Source organism: Ranitomeya imitator, chromosome 2, assembly GCF_032444005.1.
Source record: "Ranitomeya imitator isolate aRanImi1 chromosome 2, aRanImi1.pri, whole genome shotgun sequence".
NCBI classification, from domain to species: Eukaryota; Metazoa; Chordata; class Amphibia; order Anura; family Dendrobatidae; genus Ranitomeya; species Ranitomeya imitator.
The window spans coordinates 273,519,512-273,537,269 of NC_091283.1; the positions used below are offsets into that span (position 1 = coordinate 273,519,512).

The window sequence follows — 17,758 nt, forward strand, 5'->3', positions numbered from 1 at the left end:
TACTTACTTATTCCTTGTGGGGTGTCCAGTTATCATTTATTACTTCATTGATATAATATATATTGTTTGACCTGCCCAGTACGAATTATTCGTTATATAATTTTTGACATGTGCACGCTTAAAAAGCGTATTTCATGAGTATGCATATACATATTTTAATATAATATATATAATTTTTGGTTACTACTTGTTGCACATAATAAAAGTGATTTATTCTATATATTCCCTGTTATCCGTTTCTCTTTTCTGGCTTCATCCATATTCGGTGTATAATTTTTTTCCCCATTTTTGTAGTGGTTTCACTACTTTCTTATTGATACAGGGGGTGGATTGGTTTACTATTATTTATTTCATTTGGGTATAGATCACTATATTTTGACTATATTGTATTGGTAATACCGGATCCTTCTCCTGTGTCTACGTTTATTAATACTGCAATATATTCTGTGTGGGGCTGCATTATTCTCTCAGGGAACTACATTATATTCTGGGAGGGCTACATCATACTATATGAGGGGGGCTGCGTTATGCCCTATGAAGGGGCTACAGTATATTCTATGGGGGGTTGCATTATACTCTGAGGGGGCTACATTATATTCTGTGGAGGGGCTGCATTACACTATATGAAGGGGGCTGCATTATACTCTGTGAGGGTGCTACATTATATTCTATGGGGAGGGCTGCATTATACCCTATGAGGGGGCTGTACTATATTCTATGAGGAGGCTGCATTATATTCCGTGAGTATATTCCGGGGTTACATTATATTCTATGAGGGAGGCTACATTATATTCTATGAGGGGACTACATTATATTCTATGAGGGGGCTACCTCAACCCCTGCTACATAATTAAGACATGTACTACCCTATATTATACCTTGATTGTCACAATATTGTATGAAATATGATGTTTTAGCTTTGCCCTTCAGCCCATGCTGGGGGCTAAAACCCCCCTTCTCTCTCTGGCCCTCTTTGCTTCTTTGTGTCGGAATGTATGGTAGAAGAGGGTTTTTCTGCCCTGGCCATAAATTCCAGGCTAGAAGCAAGTTACTCATCCCCTCCCATCGGTACTAGCTAGGACTGGTATAGAAATCTCCAAAATCCATGAGGGTCTTTGTTCTAATATGATAAGATTCTGGGCCAACGATTTAGGCTAGGAAAATAATGAGCACATATTGCTAAAGTCCATCGGCGCATCTACCCATCACTGTAAGCAGGAGCCTCCAAATCCAACAGGGACAGAATATGGATTTCTCTGGAACTATGCATCGCATCCAGCCCAAATTTGGTCTCCTTAGAACGCCAATGTTAAAATAAGGGGAATGCTGGGTGTGTTATGATTCTGACATGTTCTGGACCGAAAATACACAAATTATAAGAATTGTTGGAGAAAACTAGAAGGCTGAAGATAGAGGAGGGTCTGAGTAAACCAGCCCTGTTGGTGATGTCATGGGCTGCGGTTTATAAGTTTCTGGCTGACCCCCAGCAGTTAGTTTTTTACCTGGGAAGCCCTGACTGCTATTCTGATGCATTGGGACATATGGAACTAGCCTGGTTGCCTGCAATGCTCTGAACACATGTAAGTGTTAATTTCTCATTTAACCCCTTTTTTTATAATTACCTTTGTACATATTTACAATTGTCTCATATTGTAACATCTTTTATACCTTTTCATAAACACTGCCTAATATTAATGGAGTAAAATATTTAAAATACTAGATTCGTTCTTCCTGTTCTAAAACGTACCCTAAGTCTTCTGAAGGGAATAACGCTACTGTTGTGGGTTAGCTTTGGACCCTTTTAATCGAAGCTGGTGGCAGCATACCTCTGTACTGGGTAGTTGGGAGTCGTTGTAGCGACTGCGGCGTTGATAATTATTGTTCCTGCCTGAGCGGGAGTAGTTATATCGCCTCGTTGCAGCGTGCCCAATAGCCAGTACATAGCAGGCAGCCTTTCTGGCGACCAATTACCCTAGGTGCAGTACCTAGTCTGACCTGAGGGTAAGGGGGGCGCCAGAGAGCTGCAAGTTTCAAGTGGAACTGAAAGTGGGATATACATAAATCCCTGCAGTCCGTGGTATATTGAAGAGCAGTGGGATACCTAAAATAAGCCCCTGGTATAAACTAAGAGGTCAATAATGGGATGCATTAAAAGAGGCATAGATGCTCATGAGGAGAATATAATTTTACCTGTATACAAGTCACTAGTTCGACCACACTTAGAATACTGTGCACAGTTCTGGTCTCCGGTGTATAAGAAAGACATAGCTGAACTGGAGCGGGTGCAGAGAAGAGCGACCAAGGTTATTAGAGGACTGGGGGGTCTGCAATACCAAGATAGGTTATTACACTTGGGGCTATTTAGTTTGGAAAAAGGAAGACTAAGGGGTGATCTTATTTTAATGTATAAATATATGAGGGGACAGTACAAAGACCTTTCTGATGATCTTTTTAATCATAGACCTGAAACAGGGACAAGGGGGCATCCTCTGCGGTTGGAGGAAAAAAGGTTTAAGCATAATAACAGACGCGGATTCTTTACTGTAAGAGCAGTGAGACTATGGAACTCTCTGCCGTATGATGTTGTAATGAGTGATTCATTACTTAAATTTAAGAGGGGACTGGATGCCTTTCTGGAAAAGTATAATGTTACAGGGTATATACACTAGATTCCTTGATAGGGCGTTGATCCAGGGAACTAGTCTGATTGCCGTATGTGGAGTCGGGAAGGAATTTTTTTCCCCAATGTGGAGCTTACTCTTTGCCACATGGGTTTTTTTTGCCTTCCTCTGGATCAACATGTTAGGGCATGTTAGGTTAGGCTATGGGTTGAACTAGATGGACATATAGTCTTCCTTCAACCTTAATAACTATGTAACTATGTAACTATGTAATAGCCTTGTGTGTGTTTTTTCATCACATTGTGGAGTGAAGGGATAACTAAGATAAGCCCCCCTGTACATGTGATAGCCGTCTGTTGGCCTAAAGTCACCCCGATCTGTGACGTGGGGGGTGACGGTCACGGTGTGAATCGTGACACTGATATTAGCTTGTTTTACCACACAATTGATGGTCTTGTATTTATTTCTATGTAGCTACATAGTGGGCCCCAAGAATGATTTTCTCTGGTGGGCCCAAGGTGCTCCAGTCCGACGCTGCAGCTGTCCAGTTAAAAACCCTGCAGTAAAGGGTTTGGGGGTGTCAGGGTCAGTGTCAGTCTGGTGTTTGCAGGAGTGCAGAGCAAGAGGCTCTGCAGAGCTCCATCTGTGTGAGGCAACACAGGCAAGCAGAGCCAAACAGCCAAGGCAGATGAAGGGACATGCACCCACAGCGTAAACAGCGGAGCAAATGCCCAAGGCAACTGGTCTCGGAGGTGGACTGGGGTGTTTATTGGCTAGAATCCAGAAGATATGGTTCCCGGCTGCGATCCGGAGAATATTGTGTACTGTGTACTGCTGTGAGTTGAACATTAACCCCTTACCGGCATCGGACGTACTATACCATCCGATGCCGGCTCCCCTGCTTTGATGCAGGGCTCCGCGGTGAGCCCGCACCAAAGCCGGGACATGTCAGCTGTTTTGAACAGCTGACATGTGCCCGCAATAGGTGCGGGCAGAATCGCGATCTGCCCGCACCTATTAACTAGTTAAATGCCGCTGTCAAACGCAGACAGCGGCATTTAACTACCGCTTCCGGCCGGGCGGCCGGAAATGACGTCATTGCCGACCCCCGTCACATGATCGGGGGTCGGCGATGCTTGTATATTGTAGCCATAGAGGTCCCAGAGACCTCTATGGTTACTGATGAGCGGTGGCTGTGAGCGCCACCCTGTGGTCGGCGCTCACAGCACACCTCCATTTCTGCTACATAGCAGCGATCAGCAGATCACTGCTATGTAGCAGAGCCGATCGTGCTGTGCCAGCTTCTAGCCTCCCATGGAGGCTATTGAAGCATGGCAAAAGTTAAGAAAAAAAGTTTAAAAAAATGTGAAAAAAATAAAAAAAACATAAAAGTTTAAATCACCCCCCTTTCGCCCCAATCAAAATAAATCAATAAAAAAAAATCAAATCTACGCATATTTGGTATCGCCGCGCTCAGAATCGCCCGATCTATCAATTAAAAAAAAGTATTAACCTGATCGCTAAACAGCGTAGCGGGAAAAAAATTAGAAACGCCAGAATTACGTTTTTTTGGTCGCCGCGACATTGCATTAAAATGCAATAACGGGCGATCAAAAGAACGTATCTGCACCAAAATGCTATCATTAAAAACGTCATCTCGGCACGCAAAAAATAAGCCCTCAACCAACCCCAGATCATGAAAAATGGAGACGCTACGAGTATCGGAAAATGGCGCAATTTCTTTTTTTTTTTTTTTTTTTAGCAAAGTTTGGAATTTTTTTTCACCACTTAGATAAAAAATAACCTAGTCATGTTTGGTGTCTATGAACTCGTACTGACCTGGAGAATCATAATGGCAGGTCATGTTTAGCATTTAGTGAACCTAGCAAAAAAGCCAAACAAAAAACCAATGTGGGATTGCACTTTTTTTGCAATTTCACCGCACTTGGAATTTTTTTCCCGTTTTCTAGTACACGACATGCTAAAACCAATGATGTCGTTCAAAAGTACAACTCGTCCCGCAAAAAATAAGCCCTCACATGGCCAAATTGACGGAAAAATAAAAAAGTTATGGCTCTGGGAAGGAGGGGAGCGAAAAACGAACACGAAAAACGAAAAATCCCCCGGTCATGAAGGGGTTAAAGAGACATTTTGCTTTGAACTTTCCTGGGTCACTGCATCATCACTGCATAATGTGCTACCGCTGCACTACATTAGTTATATTCTTGTACATAGGGGCAGTATTATAGCAGTTATATTCTCGTACATAGGAGCAGTATTATAGTAGTTATATTCTTGTACATAGGTGCAGTATTATAGTAGTTATAATCTTGTACATAGGAGCAGTATTATAGTAGCTATATTCTTGTACATAGGAGAAGTATTATGGTAGTTATATTCTTGTACATAGAGGCAGTATTATAGTAGTTATATTCTTGTACATAGGTGCAGTATTATAGTAGTTATAATCTTGTACATAGGAGCAGTATTATAGTAGCTATATTCTTGTACATAGGAGAAGTATTATGGTAGTTATATTCTTGTACATAGGGGCAGTATTATAGTAGTTATATTCTTGTATATAGGAGCAGTATTATAGTAGTTATATTCTTGTACATAGGGGCAGTATTATAGTAGTTATATTCTTGTGCATAGGGGGCAGTATTATAGTAGTAATATTCTAGTACATATTATACCAATATAGAAATACAGTGGGGCAAAAAAGTATTTAGTCAGTCAGCAATAGTGCAGGTTCCACCACTTAAAAAGATGAGAGGTGTCTGTAATTTACATCATAGGTAGACCTCAACTATGGGAGACAAACTGAGAAAAAAAATCCAGAAAATCACATTGTCTGTTTTTTTAAACATTTTATTTGCATATTATGGTGGAAAATAAGTATTTGGTCAGAAACAAACAATCAAGATTTCTGGCTCTCACAGACCTGTAACTTCTTCTATAAGAGTCTCCTCTTTCCTCCACTCATTACCTGTAGTAATGGTACCTGTTTAAACTTGTTATCAGTATAAAAAGACACCTGTGCACACCCTCAAACAGTCTGACTCCAAACTCCACTATGGTGAAGATCAAAGAGCTGTCAAAGGACACCAGAAACAAAATTGTAGCCCTGCACCAGGCTGGGAAGACTGAATCTGCAATAGCCAACCAGCTTGGAGTGAAGAAATCAACAGTGGGAGCAATAATTTGAAAATGGAAGACATACAAGACCACTGATAATCTCCCTCGATCTGGGGCTCCACGCAAAATCCCACCCCGTGGGGTCAGAATGATCACAAGAACGGTGAGCAAAAATCCCAGAACCACGCGGGGGGACCTAGTGAATGAACTGCAGAGAGCTGGGACCAATGTAACAAGGCCTACCATAAGTAACACACTACGCCACCATGGACTCAGATCCTGCAGTGCCAACGTGTCCCACTGCTTAAGCCAGTACATGTCCGGGCCCATCTGAAGTTTGCTAGAGAGCATTTGGATGATCCAGAGGAGTTTTGGGAGAATGTCCTATGGTCTGATGAAACCAAACTGGAACTGTTTGGTAGAAACACAACTTGTCGTGTTTGGAGGAAAAAGAATACTGAGTTGCATCCATCAAACACCATACCTACTGTAAAGCATGGTGGTGGAAACATCATGCTTTGGGGCTGTTTCTCTGCAAAGGGGCCAGGACGACTGATCCGGGTACATGAAAGAATGAATGGGGCCATGTATCGTGAGATTTTGAGTGCAAACCTCCTTCCATCAGCAAGGGCATTGAAGATGAAACGTGGCTGGGTCTTTCAACATGACAATGATCCAAAGCACACCGCCAGGGCAACGAAGGAGTGGCTTCGTAAGAAGCATTTCAAGGTCCTGGAGTGGCCTAGCCAGTCTCCAGATCTCAACCCTATAGAAAACCTTTGGAGGGAGTTGAAAGTCCGTGTTGCCAAGCGAAAAGCCAAAAACATCACTGCTCTAGAGGAGATCTGCATGGAGGAATGGGCCAACATACCAACAACAGTGTGTGGCAACCTTGTGAAGACTTACAGAAAACGTTTGACCTCTGTCATTGCCAACAAAGGATATATTACAAAGTATTGAGATGAAATTTTGTTTCTGACCAAATACTTATTTTCCACCATAATATGCAAATAAAATGTTAAAAAAACAGACAATGTGATTTTCTGGATTTTTTTTTTCTCAGTTTGTCTCCCATAGTTGAGGTCTACCTATGATGTAAATTACAGACGCCTCTCATCTTTTTAAGTGGTGGAACTTGCACTATTGCTGACTGATTAAATACTTTTTTGCCCCACTGTATATCTACTGTTTCATGTTGCATCATGTCCTAGTATGAATTTCACTTTGCGTGTGTCTCATCCACAATTTCTTATGTTGTCCTCTACTCCTCAGATTCCATGGGCGCCTTCCTTGTTACTCTGATGACACTACTATTAGTAAGCTGCAATAACGGACAGTTAAGGACTAACATTTGTCATCCAGGATGCAGTTGCGTTTCATCTTCCATTAATTGTTGTGAATCCGAGGAATATTTTCAGATTCCTGTTATTGCTTTTGATAACATTACTAAGATAAGTTTTAGTAGCTGTCCACGCTTCATTATTTCTAAGCAAAGCATCTGGAATCTGAAGTCCCTGGAAGAGATAGCTCTGAGGAGGACAGCGGTGTCTTACATTGATGCTCAAGCCTTTGGTGACCTTCCGATGTTGAAGAATCTAATTCTGAATGAGTTAAACCTTAGCTTGTCCAATCTCCATCCATTGGCCTTCAATGACCTTCCCATTCAGTTGCTGGACTTAAAGGGAAACTTTTTACACTTAATTCCCTCCCAGATGTTCCAGGGTCTTAAGAACCTACGGATTCTAGACCTTTCAAAGAACAACATTGCCACCATCCAGGACTTGGCTTTCGAGACCATTCCAGTGTTGACTGTCCTAAATCTAGACTCCAACAGCTTGATCTCCATCACTCCTCTCTGGTTTAAGTCCTTCAGTAACTGTTCTACTTCTTTATGGATCAGCGTGATGGGAAATAACCTCACTAATGAATGTAGTTTCAGGGGAATTGAGTTGACAGAAAATCAGAGGTTTATGAAGTCTTTACTTCCCAATGACTCGTTGGCTGCCTCTATGAACCACGTGCCTCGATGCACTGTGCCCTCGTTCAGGGAGACCTTTCAGGAGATATATGTTAAGGAAGACTCTTCAATAACCCTTCCATGTTCTGCTACTGGAATACCAAGACCGGTGTTGACTTGGCTACTGCCAACAGGGTTGGAAGTCAACTTGGCCACCTCTACTTTCTCCATTCGCAATGGGAAACTGATTATTGCAACCATCAAGCCTGGTGACTCTGGTATCTACGCTTGCGTGGCCAAGAATAGTGAAGGTTCATCAGTGTCCCTAGTCAAGGTCTCGGTGCTATCTAATGCTTTGATGTCTTTGATTCCGACCCTGATGGTTACCGTTACTCCTAAGAAGAAAGCATCGTTCGTTTTGCTGATAATTTTCATCTTACTGCTATTGTCTGTCTTGTTCTTCGTCTTGGGATATGTTTCACGGTTGGTTTACAAGGTGGCAAAGAAGCAAAACAGTGATGACTTTGAGTTCAGCCGTTTTGTGGACACTCCCAACATCCTACCTGTCCCTGAGAACCCTCAGCCGATGCCACATGTATAAATCCAAGAGGGTTGTAGACACTAAACCTGCAGTCCTAAATAATGCTGTTGACAAGGTCTAAAATTGTCTGCTTATGGCAACCTTATTCCAAGAGTAACAAGAAAATAAACTAAACTGTACCAAAAATCCTCATAAAAATACATTTACCTCTAAGCACTCTGGTAAGTGTGGCACTGTAAAGGAATAGGGCTCTACTTTGAATAGGGATGTATGATAAGATTTTGCCTCCAGTCACCACTGGGGGAGCTCCCTCTATATAGAGATATATGATGAGATCCTGTCTGCAGTCACCACTAGGGGGAGCTCCCTGTATACAGAGATACATGATAAGATCCTGTCTGCAGCCACCACTAGGGATAGCTCCCTGTATACAGAGATTCATGATAAGATCCTGTCTGCAGCCACCACTAGGGGGAGCTCCCTGTATACAGAGATACATAAGATCCTGTCTGTAGCCACCACTAGGAGGAGATCCCTGTATACAGAGATACATGATAAGATCCCGTCTGTAGTCACCACTAGGGGGAGCTCCCTGTATACAGAGATACATGATAAGGTTCTGTCTGCAGCCACCACTAGGGGAGCTCCCTGTATACAAAGATACATGATAAGATCCTGTCTGCAGCCACCACTATGGGGAGCTCCCTGTACACAGAGATACATGATAAGATCCTGTCTGCAGCCAACACTAGGGGGAGCTCCCTGTATACAGAGATACATGATAAGATCCTGTCTGCAGCCACCACTAGGGAGAGCTCCCTGTACACAGAGATACATGATAACATCCTGTCTGCAGCCACCACTAGGGGGAGCTCCCTGTATACAGAGATACATGATAAGATTCTGTCTGCAGCCACCACTAGGGGGAGCTCCCTGTATACAGAGATACATGATAAGATTCTGTCTGCAGCCACCACTAAGGGGAGCTCCCTGTACACAGAGATACATGATAAGATCCTGTCTGCAGCCACCACTAGGGGGAGCTCCCTGTATACAGAGATACATGATAAGATTCTGTCTGCAGCCACCACTAGGGGGAGCTCCCTGTACACAGAGATACATGATAAGATCCTGTCTGCAGCCACCACTAGGGGGAGCTCCCTGTATACAGAGATACATGATAAGATCCTGTCTGCAGCCACCACTAGGGGGAGCTCCCTGTATACAGAGATACATGATAAGATTCTGTCTGCAGCCACCACTAGGGGGAGCTCCCTGTATACAGAGATACATAAGATCCTGTCTGAAGCCACCACTAGGGGGAGCTCCCTGTATACAGAGATACATGATACGATCCTGTCTGCAGCCACCACTAGGGGGAGCTCCCTGTATACAGAGATACATGATAAGATCCTGTCTTCAGCCACCACTACGGGGAGCTCCCTGTATACAGAGATACATGATAAGATCCTGTCTTCAGCCACCACTAGGGGGAGCTCCCTGTATACAGAGATACCTGATAAGATCCTGTCTACAGTCACCACTAGGGGGAGCACCCTGTATACAGAGATACATAATAAGATCCTGTCTGTAGTCACCACTAGGGGGAGCTCCCTGTATACAGAGATACATGATAAGATTCTGTCTGCAGCCACCACTAGGGGGAGCTCCCTGTATACAGAGATACATGATAAGATCCTGTCTGCAGTCACCACTAGGGGGAGCTCCCTGTATACAGAGATACATGATAAGATCCTGTCTGCAGTCACCACTAGGGGAAGCTCCCTGTATACAGAGATACATGATAAGATCCTGTCTGCAGCCACCACTAGGGGGAGCTCCCTGTATGCAGAGATACATGATAAGATTCTGTCTGCAGCCACCACTAGGGGGAGCTCCCTGTATACAGAGATACAGTACAGACCAAAAGTTTGGACACACCTTCTCATTTAAAGATTTTTCTGTATTTTCATGACTATGAAAATTGTACATTCACACTGAAGGCATCAAAACTATGAATTAACACATGTGGAATTATATACTTAACGGAATAGTGTGAAACAACTGAAATTATGTCTTATATTATAGGTTCTTCAAAGTAGCCACCTTTTGCTTTGATGACTGCTTTGCACACTCTTGGCATTCTCTTGATGAGCTTCAAGAGGTAGTCACCGGGAATGGTCTTCCAACAGTCTTGAAGGAGTTCCCAGAGATGCTTAGCACTTGTTGGCCCTTTTGCCTTCACTCTGCGGTCCAGCTCACCCCAAACCATCTCGATTGGGTTCAGGTCTGGTGACTGGAAGCCAGATCATCTGGCGTAGTCTCCTTCTTGGTCAAATAGCCATTACACAGCCTGGAGGTGTGTTTGGGGTCATTGTCCTGTTGAAAAATAAATGATGGTCCAACTAAACGTAAACCGTATGGAATAGCATGCCGCTGTAAGATGCTGTGGTAGCCATGCTGGGTCAGTATGCCTCCAATTTTGAATAAATCCCCAACAGTGTCACCAGCAAAGACCCCCCCCCCCCACACACACACACATCACACCTCCTCCTCCATGCTTCACGGTGGGAACCAGGCATGTAGAGTCCATCCGCTCACCTTTTCTGCGTAACACAAAGACACGCTGGTTGGAAACAATGATCTCAAATTTGCACTCATCAGACCAATGCACAGATTTCCACTGGTCTAATGTCCATTCCTTGTGTTCTTTAGCCCAAACAAGTCTCGTCTGCTTGTTGCCTGTCCTTAGCAGTGGTTTCCTAGCAGCTATTTTACCATGAAGGCCTGCTGCACAAAGTCTCCTCTTAACAGTTGTTGTAGAGATGTGTCTGCTGCTAGAACTCTGTGTGGCATTGACCTGGTCTCTAATCTGAGCTGCTATTAACCTGCGATTTCTGAGGCTGGTGACTTGGATAAACTTATCCTCAGAAGCAGAGGTGACTCTTGGTCTTCCTTTCCCGGGGCGGTCCTCATGTGAGCCAGTTTTTTTATAGCGCTTGATGGTTTTTGCAACTGCACTTGGGGACACTTTCAAAGTTTCCCAAATTTTTCAGACTGACTGACCTTCATTTCTTAAAATAATGATGGCCACTCGTTTTTCTTTACTTAGCTGCTTTTTTCTTGCCATAATACAAATTCTAAGTCTATCCAGTAGGACTGTCAGCTGTGTATCCACCTGACTTCTGCACAACACAACTGATGGTCCCAACCCCGTTTATAAGGCAAGAAATCCCACTTATTAAACCTGACAGGGCACACCTGTGAAGTGAAAACCATTCACAATGACTACCTATTGAAGCTCATCAAGAGAATGCCAAGAGTGTGCAAAGCAGTCATCAAAGGAAAAGGTGACTATGAATAACCTAGAATATAAGACATCATTTCAGTTGTTTCACACTTTTCTGTTAAGTATATAATTCCACATGTGTTAATTCATAGTTTTGATGCCTTCAGTGTGAATGTACAATTTTCTTAGTCATGAAAATACAGAAAAATCTTTAAATGAGAAGGTGTGTCCAAACTTTTGGTCTGTACTGTACGTGATAAGATCCTGCAGCCACCACTAGGGGGAGCTCCCTGTATACAAAAATTTGATGACTTTTCTGCAGTGAGGATATTTAGATTTTTTTTTCATTCTTCAATTCCCAGTGTGTGTCCACTTTATATGAATTGATTTTTACAGTCCCTATCCATAGCACAGTATTGTGTTCACATATATCTATTATTAATCTCTACTATTTTATGTGGTGCTCATTATAGCGGAAGTGCAGATGTTTGTGCGTGAATCATGCTAAATGCAGTGCTGGCACTTTAATAGTCCGAATAATGAAGATGATATGTTATGTTGCTTCCTGAATTATTAAAGTTCCTCTGTTTGCGCAGATTCTTTCTGTTCTACGCATAGTAGAAAGGTGATTGTCCCCAGCCCGGGGTGCAGGCGACTTATTATAATGCACAGTGCTTCTCGGAGAGAAGTCCATACAGCCGAGAGTGTATTAGCACTAAAGCTGGCTTCACACGTCAGTGTCTCCGGTATGTGTAGTTACAGTTTCCTCACGTACCGGAGACACTGACACACGTAGACCCATTCAAATTAATAGGTCTATGCAGATGTCAGCGTGTTTTGACGGACAGTGTGTCCGTGTGCAAAACACGCAGACATGTCTGTTTTTTTCCCGACACAAGGTATGCCAAATATCACGCACACGGAGAACAGTGTACACTGCCCTTCGTGCGCACAGACGGCCGCGGGGAAAGCAGCGCTACTGTAAGCCACTGTCCCCATGCGTGTGGTGCTGAAGCCAGCTTTCATCCATTGTCCCCCTGGCTGCATGAACTCAAAAGATTTTCCCATGCTGAAGAGTTAATTTGAGTTCATGCTGCCAGGGGCGCAGCTTCGGTGACACCACTGAAGCTCCGCTCCCTGCATTTCATTCATTCCCCAGTCGTTTATAGCCGGGAGCGGTCGCATTGGCAGCGCTCCTGGTTGTAAACTGTACATTCCCCTAGATGAGGATTACTGCATGGGACTGACTGTACGGCGGACAGGTATGGGTATATTGTTTGTTATTTTTTTTAAGATTTATTACAGGAGATCGAGGGCTTCGCTTGGAATGGCAGAAGAATAAATATGGAAAAACTGTGTGTATTGTTTTATTTAATTAAAAGACTTTATTCTTACTGTGTGTGTGTGTGTTTTATTATCCCTTTAACAACTGTAGGATTCCGTAGAGAGAGAACATCAGAGCATGTCAGGGCTAACAATCTATAGAGAGAGAACATCAGAGTGTGTTAGGGCTAACAATCTATAGAGAGAGAACATCAGAGCATGTCAGGGCTAACAATCTATAGAGAGAGAACATCAGAGCGTGTCAGGGCTAACAATCTATGGAGAGAGAACATCAGAGCGTGTCAGGGCTAACAATCTATAGAGAGAGAACATTAGGGCGTGTCAGGGTTAACAATCTATAGAGAGAACATCAGAGCGTGTCATGGCTAACAATCTATAGAGAGAGAGAACATCAGAGTGTGTCAGGACTAACAATCTATAGAGAGAACATCAGAGCGTGTCAGGGCTAACAATCTATAGAGAGAGAGAACATCAGAGCGTGTCAGGACTAACAATCTATAGAGAGAGAACATTAGGGCGTGTCAGGGTTAACAATCTATAGAGAGAACATCAGAGCGTGTCAGGGCTAACAATCTATAGAGAGAGAGAACATCAGAGCATGTCAGGACTAACAATCTATAGAGAGAGAACATCAGAGTGTGTTAGGGCTAACAATCTATAGAGAGAGAACATCAGAGCGTGTCATGGCTAACAATCTACAGAGAGAGAACATCAGAGTGTGTCAGGACTAACAATCTATAGAGAGAGAACATCAGAGTGTGCCAGGACTAACAATCTATAGAGAGAATGTTGGCCTAATGCATATTGATCTGTATGTATTGCAACAACTATTGTTTGTTTAATATGATGTGATTTATATATCTGCATGCATATTGTTCACATGTCAACAAAGTTAAAAAAAAAAAAAAAGGAGTCCTCATTTACAGACAGGATGTTCCTCCTCCCCTTCCCTGTGAGCACATTTCTTGTGTGGAGCTGAAGCAGAAGGACTCACAGCAGATCTCTCTCTCTCTCAGAAACCAGATTGATCCTGTTCTCATGTTTTAAGCTGGATATTCTTAATTCTTAATAAATGAACATTCTCTGTTGCTCATTGTGGACATCACGCTGATTAACCCGCTGCTAACAGGTTATGGGCCCAGGAGTCAAAGCAATCCCAAACCTACAGAGCACAGAGATAGAAAGACAACAGCAAACTGAGAAGAAGTAAAATGGCCACCAGCAGCAACTCCACAAAGTTTACAGTGCCAAGCCTGAATAACCAGAACTACCAATCCTGGAAATTCAAGTTGAAGATGCTGCTGATAAGAGAAGGTACGTGGAAATACACTCAGGACCCTAAGCCTGACCCAGTACCACAGGAATGGCTAGAAATGGATCAGAAAGCACAGAGCACCATATCACTCAGTATAGAGGATGATCAGATTGTGCATGTGTGTAAGTGTGAATCTGCAAAGGAAATGTGGGAGCAGTTGCAGAAAGTACATGAGAGAATAAATTTAAGTAATAAACTCTATCTAATGAGAAAGCTGTATCAGTCTAAGCTACACAATGACCAGGACATGCAGGACTACATTAGAAATACTCTGGAGACCGTAGAGCGCCTGCGGGGCATTGGGGAAGATATGAAGGACTTCCATGTAGCAGCACTATTACTTAGTGGTCTCCCAGAAAGCTATGACACTCTGGTAACTGCACTAGATGCACGCCCAGATGATGAGCTGACATTGGAGTACGTCAGAGGAAAGCTTGTAGATGAATATAAGAGAAAGACAGAAAATGTGAGCAGCAAGATGTGTAACATGGAAACTGCTTTACAAACACATGATGTGCCCACCAGCAGAAACCACCCTAAAGAGACACGTGAATGTTTTGTATGCAAGAAGCCAGGTCATTTAAAAGCTGAATGCAGAGTCTGGAAAGCTAAAATGAGTCAGTTGAAAAAGCAAAACAGCCAACAGAGAGTTAAGAGTGCTGTATCTGGAAACTATGATTCGGCAAATACTGAAGCTGCATTCACATCAGTCAATGCATTTAAATCAAAGCATGCGTGGTGTATAGATTCTGGTGCAACCAGTCACATGACCAATGACAGAGACTTCTTTACCAAGCTTAACCAAAATAAGTCAGAGAAAGTGATAATGGCAAACGGTCAGTGCATGAACTCAGAAGGCATAGGAGACGGTTATATTGATTGTAAGATCTCTGCAACACAAAGTAGAAGGATCCATGTAAAGGATGTACTATATGTGCCTAGTCTTGAAAGTAATCTATTATCTGTGAAAAAGCTCACAAAACAAGGTAATGAAGTTACATTTAAGGAAGATAGCTGCATCATCTCAAAGGAGGGTCACACATTAGCAAAAGGAAAAATCAGAGATGAACTGTATCAGTTGAAATGTAAAGAGTGTGTATGCACAGCTAAGCAAGAACTGCACAAGAACTGTATTCATGTATGGCACAGGCGGCTTGTGCATAGAGACCCAGAAGCAATAAGAAAGTTATTTCAAGAACAATTAGCTGATAATATTACAATTGATTCATGTAATCAGACAATGAGGTGTTCCAGCTGTATCAAAGGGAAAATGTCCAGAAAGGCCTTTCCTAAGAAAAATACTACAAGAACAGAACATCCACTAGATTTAGTACACACGGATATCTGTGGTCCAATGCGTACTCAGACCCCTGGAAAGAAGAGATATTTTCTTACATTTATTTATGAGAAATCGCTCCTGTCAAACCAATCTAATCAGTTTTTATGAAGAGGTAAGCTATAGGCTGGACCACGGTGAGTCATTGGACGTGGTATATCTCGATTTTTCCAAAGCGTTTGATACCGTGCCGCACCAGAGGTTGGTACACAAAATGAGAATGCTTGGTCTGGGGGAAAATGTGTGTAAATGGGTTAGTAACTGGCTTAGTGATAGAAAGCAGAGGGTGGTTATAAATGGTATAGTCTCTAACTGGGTCGCTGTGACCAGTGGGGTACCGCAGGGGTCAGTATTGGGACCTGTTCTCTTCAACATATTCATTAATGATCTGGTAGAAGGTTTACACAGTAAAATATCGATATTTGCAGATGATACAAAACTATGTAAAGCAGTTAATACAAGAGAAGATAGTATTCTGCTACAGATGGATCTGGATAAGTTGGAAACTTGGGCTGAAAGGTGGCAGATGAGGTTTAACAATGATAAATGTAAGGTTATACACATGGGAAGAAGGAATCAATATCACCATTACACACTGAATGGGAAACCGCTGGGTAAATCTGACAGGGAGAAGGACTTGGGGATCCTAGTTAATGATAAACTTACCTGGAGCAGCCAGTGCCAGGCAGCAGCTGCCAAGGCAAACAGGATCATGGGGTGCATTAAAAGAGGTCTGGATACACATGATGAGAGCATTATACTGCCTCTGTACAAATCCCTAGTTAGACCGCACATGGAGTACTGTGTCCAGTTTTGGGCACCGGTGCTCAGGAAGGATATAATGGAACTAGAGAGAGTACAAAGGAGGGCAACAAAATTAATAAAGGGGATGGGAGAACTACAATACCCAGATAGATTAGCGAAATTAGGATTATTTAGTCTAGAAAAAAGACGACTGAGGGGTGATCTAATAACCATGTATAAGTATATAAGGGGACAATACAAATATCTAGCTGAGGATCTGTTTATACCAAGGAAGGTGACGGGCACAAGGGGGCATTCTTTGCGTCTGGAGGAGAGAAGGTTTTTCCACCAACATAGAAGAGGATTCTTTACTGTTAGGGCGGTGAGAATCTGGAATTGCTTGCCTGAGGAGGTGGTGATGGCGAACTCAGTTGAGGGGTTCAAGAGAGGCCTGGATGTCTTCCTGGAGCAGAACAATATTGTATCATACAATTAGGTTCTGTAGAAGGACGTAGATCTGGGGATTTATTATGATGGAATATAGGCTGAACTGGATGGACAAATGTCTTTTTTCGCCTTACTAACTATGTTACTATGTTATTGATGACAATTCAAGATATACAGTTGTCTATTTACTTCACAGCAAAAATAAAGTTCCAGAGAAACTTAGAATATATCTAGCTGAAGTACACAAGTTTGGAAGAATGCCAAAAACTTTACGTGCAGATAATGGAACCGAGTATACAAGTAATGAAACACAGAGCATTTTAAAGAAAAATGGAATCATATTTCAAACTACTGTACCATACAACCCTGAGCAAAATAGTGTAGCAGAAAGAAGGAACCAGACACTCTGTGAAAGCGCAAGGAGTATGTTATTTGATGCTAATTTGCCTACAGTATATTGGAGCAAAGCTATTATGACGGCTTGTTATCTTCAGAACAGACTACCAAGTAAAGCGACAGAGAAAACTCCATTTGAGCAATGGAATGGTACAAAACCAAAACTACAACACATAAGGATTTTCGGAAGTAAAGCATTTGCACATGTTCCCAAAGAAAAATGAACTAAGTGGGAATCTCATGCCAAGGAAGGCATCCTGGTAGGCTACAGTGAAACCCAGAAAGGTTATAGAATTTTACACCCAGAGACAAACAAGGTCACAATAAGTAAAGATGTAGTGTTTGATGAAAACTTCGTGTCACCCAAGTTTTATGACATTATGCCAGTAGTCCAGATGAAGCAACAACAACAATCTCAATCACAATTACAAGACAAAGAAGAAAAGAATGTAGAAGTCTGGCTGGACTCTTCAACCACTGAAGGGACAACAAAAGGCCTAAGTGAACCTGAAATTAGACGGTCGTCAAGATCAAACAAAGGAATACCAGCTAAATGTTTATCCTACATTGTGAAGACACTGCCCGAGTCAGAACCACAGTCATGGGATGAAATGCAGAAACTACCCGCCC

General features: G+C 42.6%; 1 protein-coding gene across 1 annotated transcript in view; it reads left to right on the forward strand.

Moving 5' to 3' along the window:
• LOC138667386 (leucine-rich repeat and fibronectin type III domain-containing protein 1-like protein) overlaps positions 1 to 8,367 on the forward strand; it is a 39,499-nt gene extending 31,132 nt beyond the window's left edge. Inside the window, exon 2 of the mRNA XM_069755616.1 lies at positions 7,032 to 8,367. Within this exon, the coding sequence (XP_069611717.1) occupies positions 7,037 to 8,317 (1,281 nt within the window). The 5' untranslated portion in view covers positions 7,032 to 7,036 and the 3' untranslated portion in view covers positions 8,318 to 8,367. The remainder of the gene's footprint in view (positions 1 to 7,031) is intronic.
• Positions 8,368 to 17,758: the final 9,391 nt, after the last annotated feature.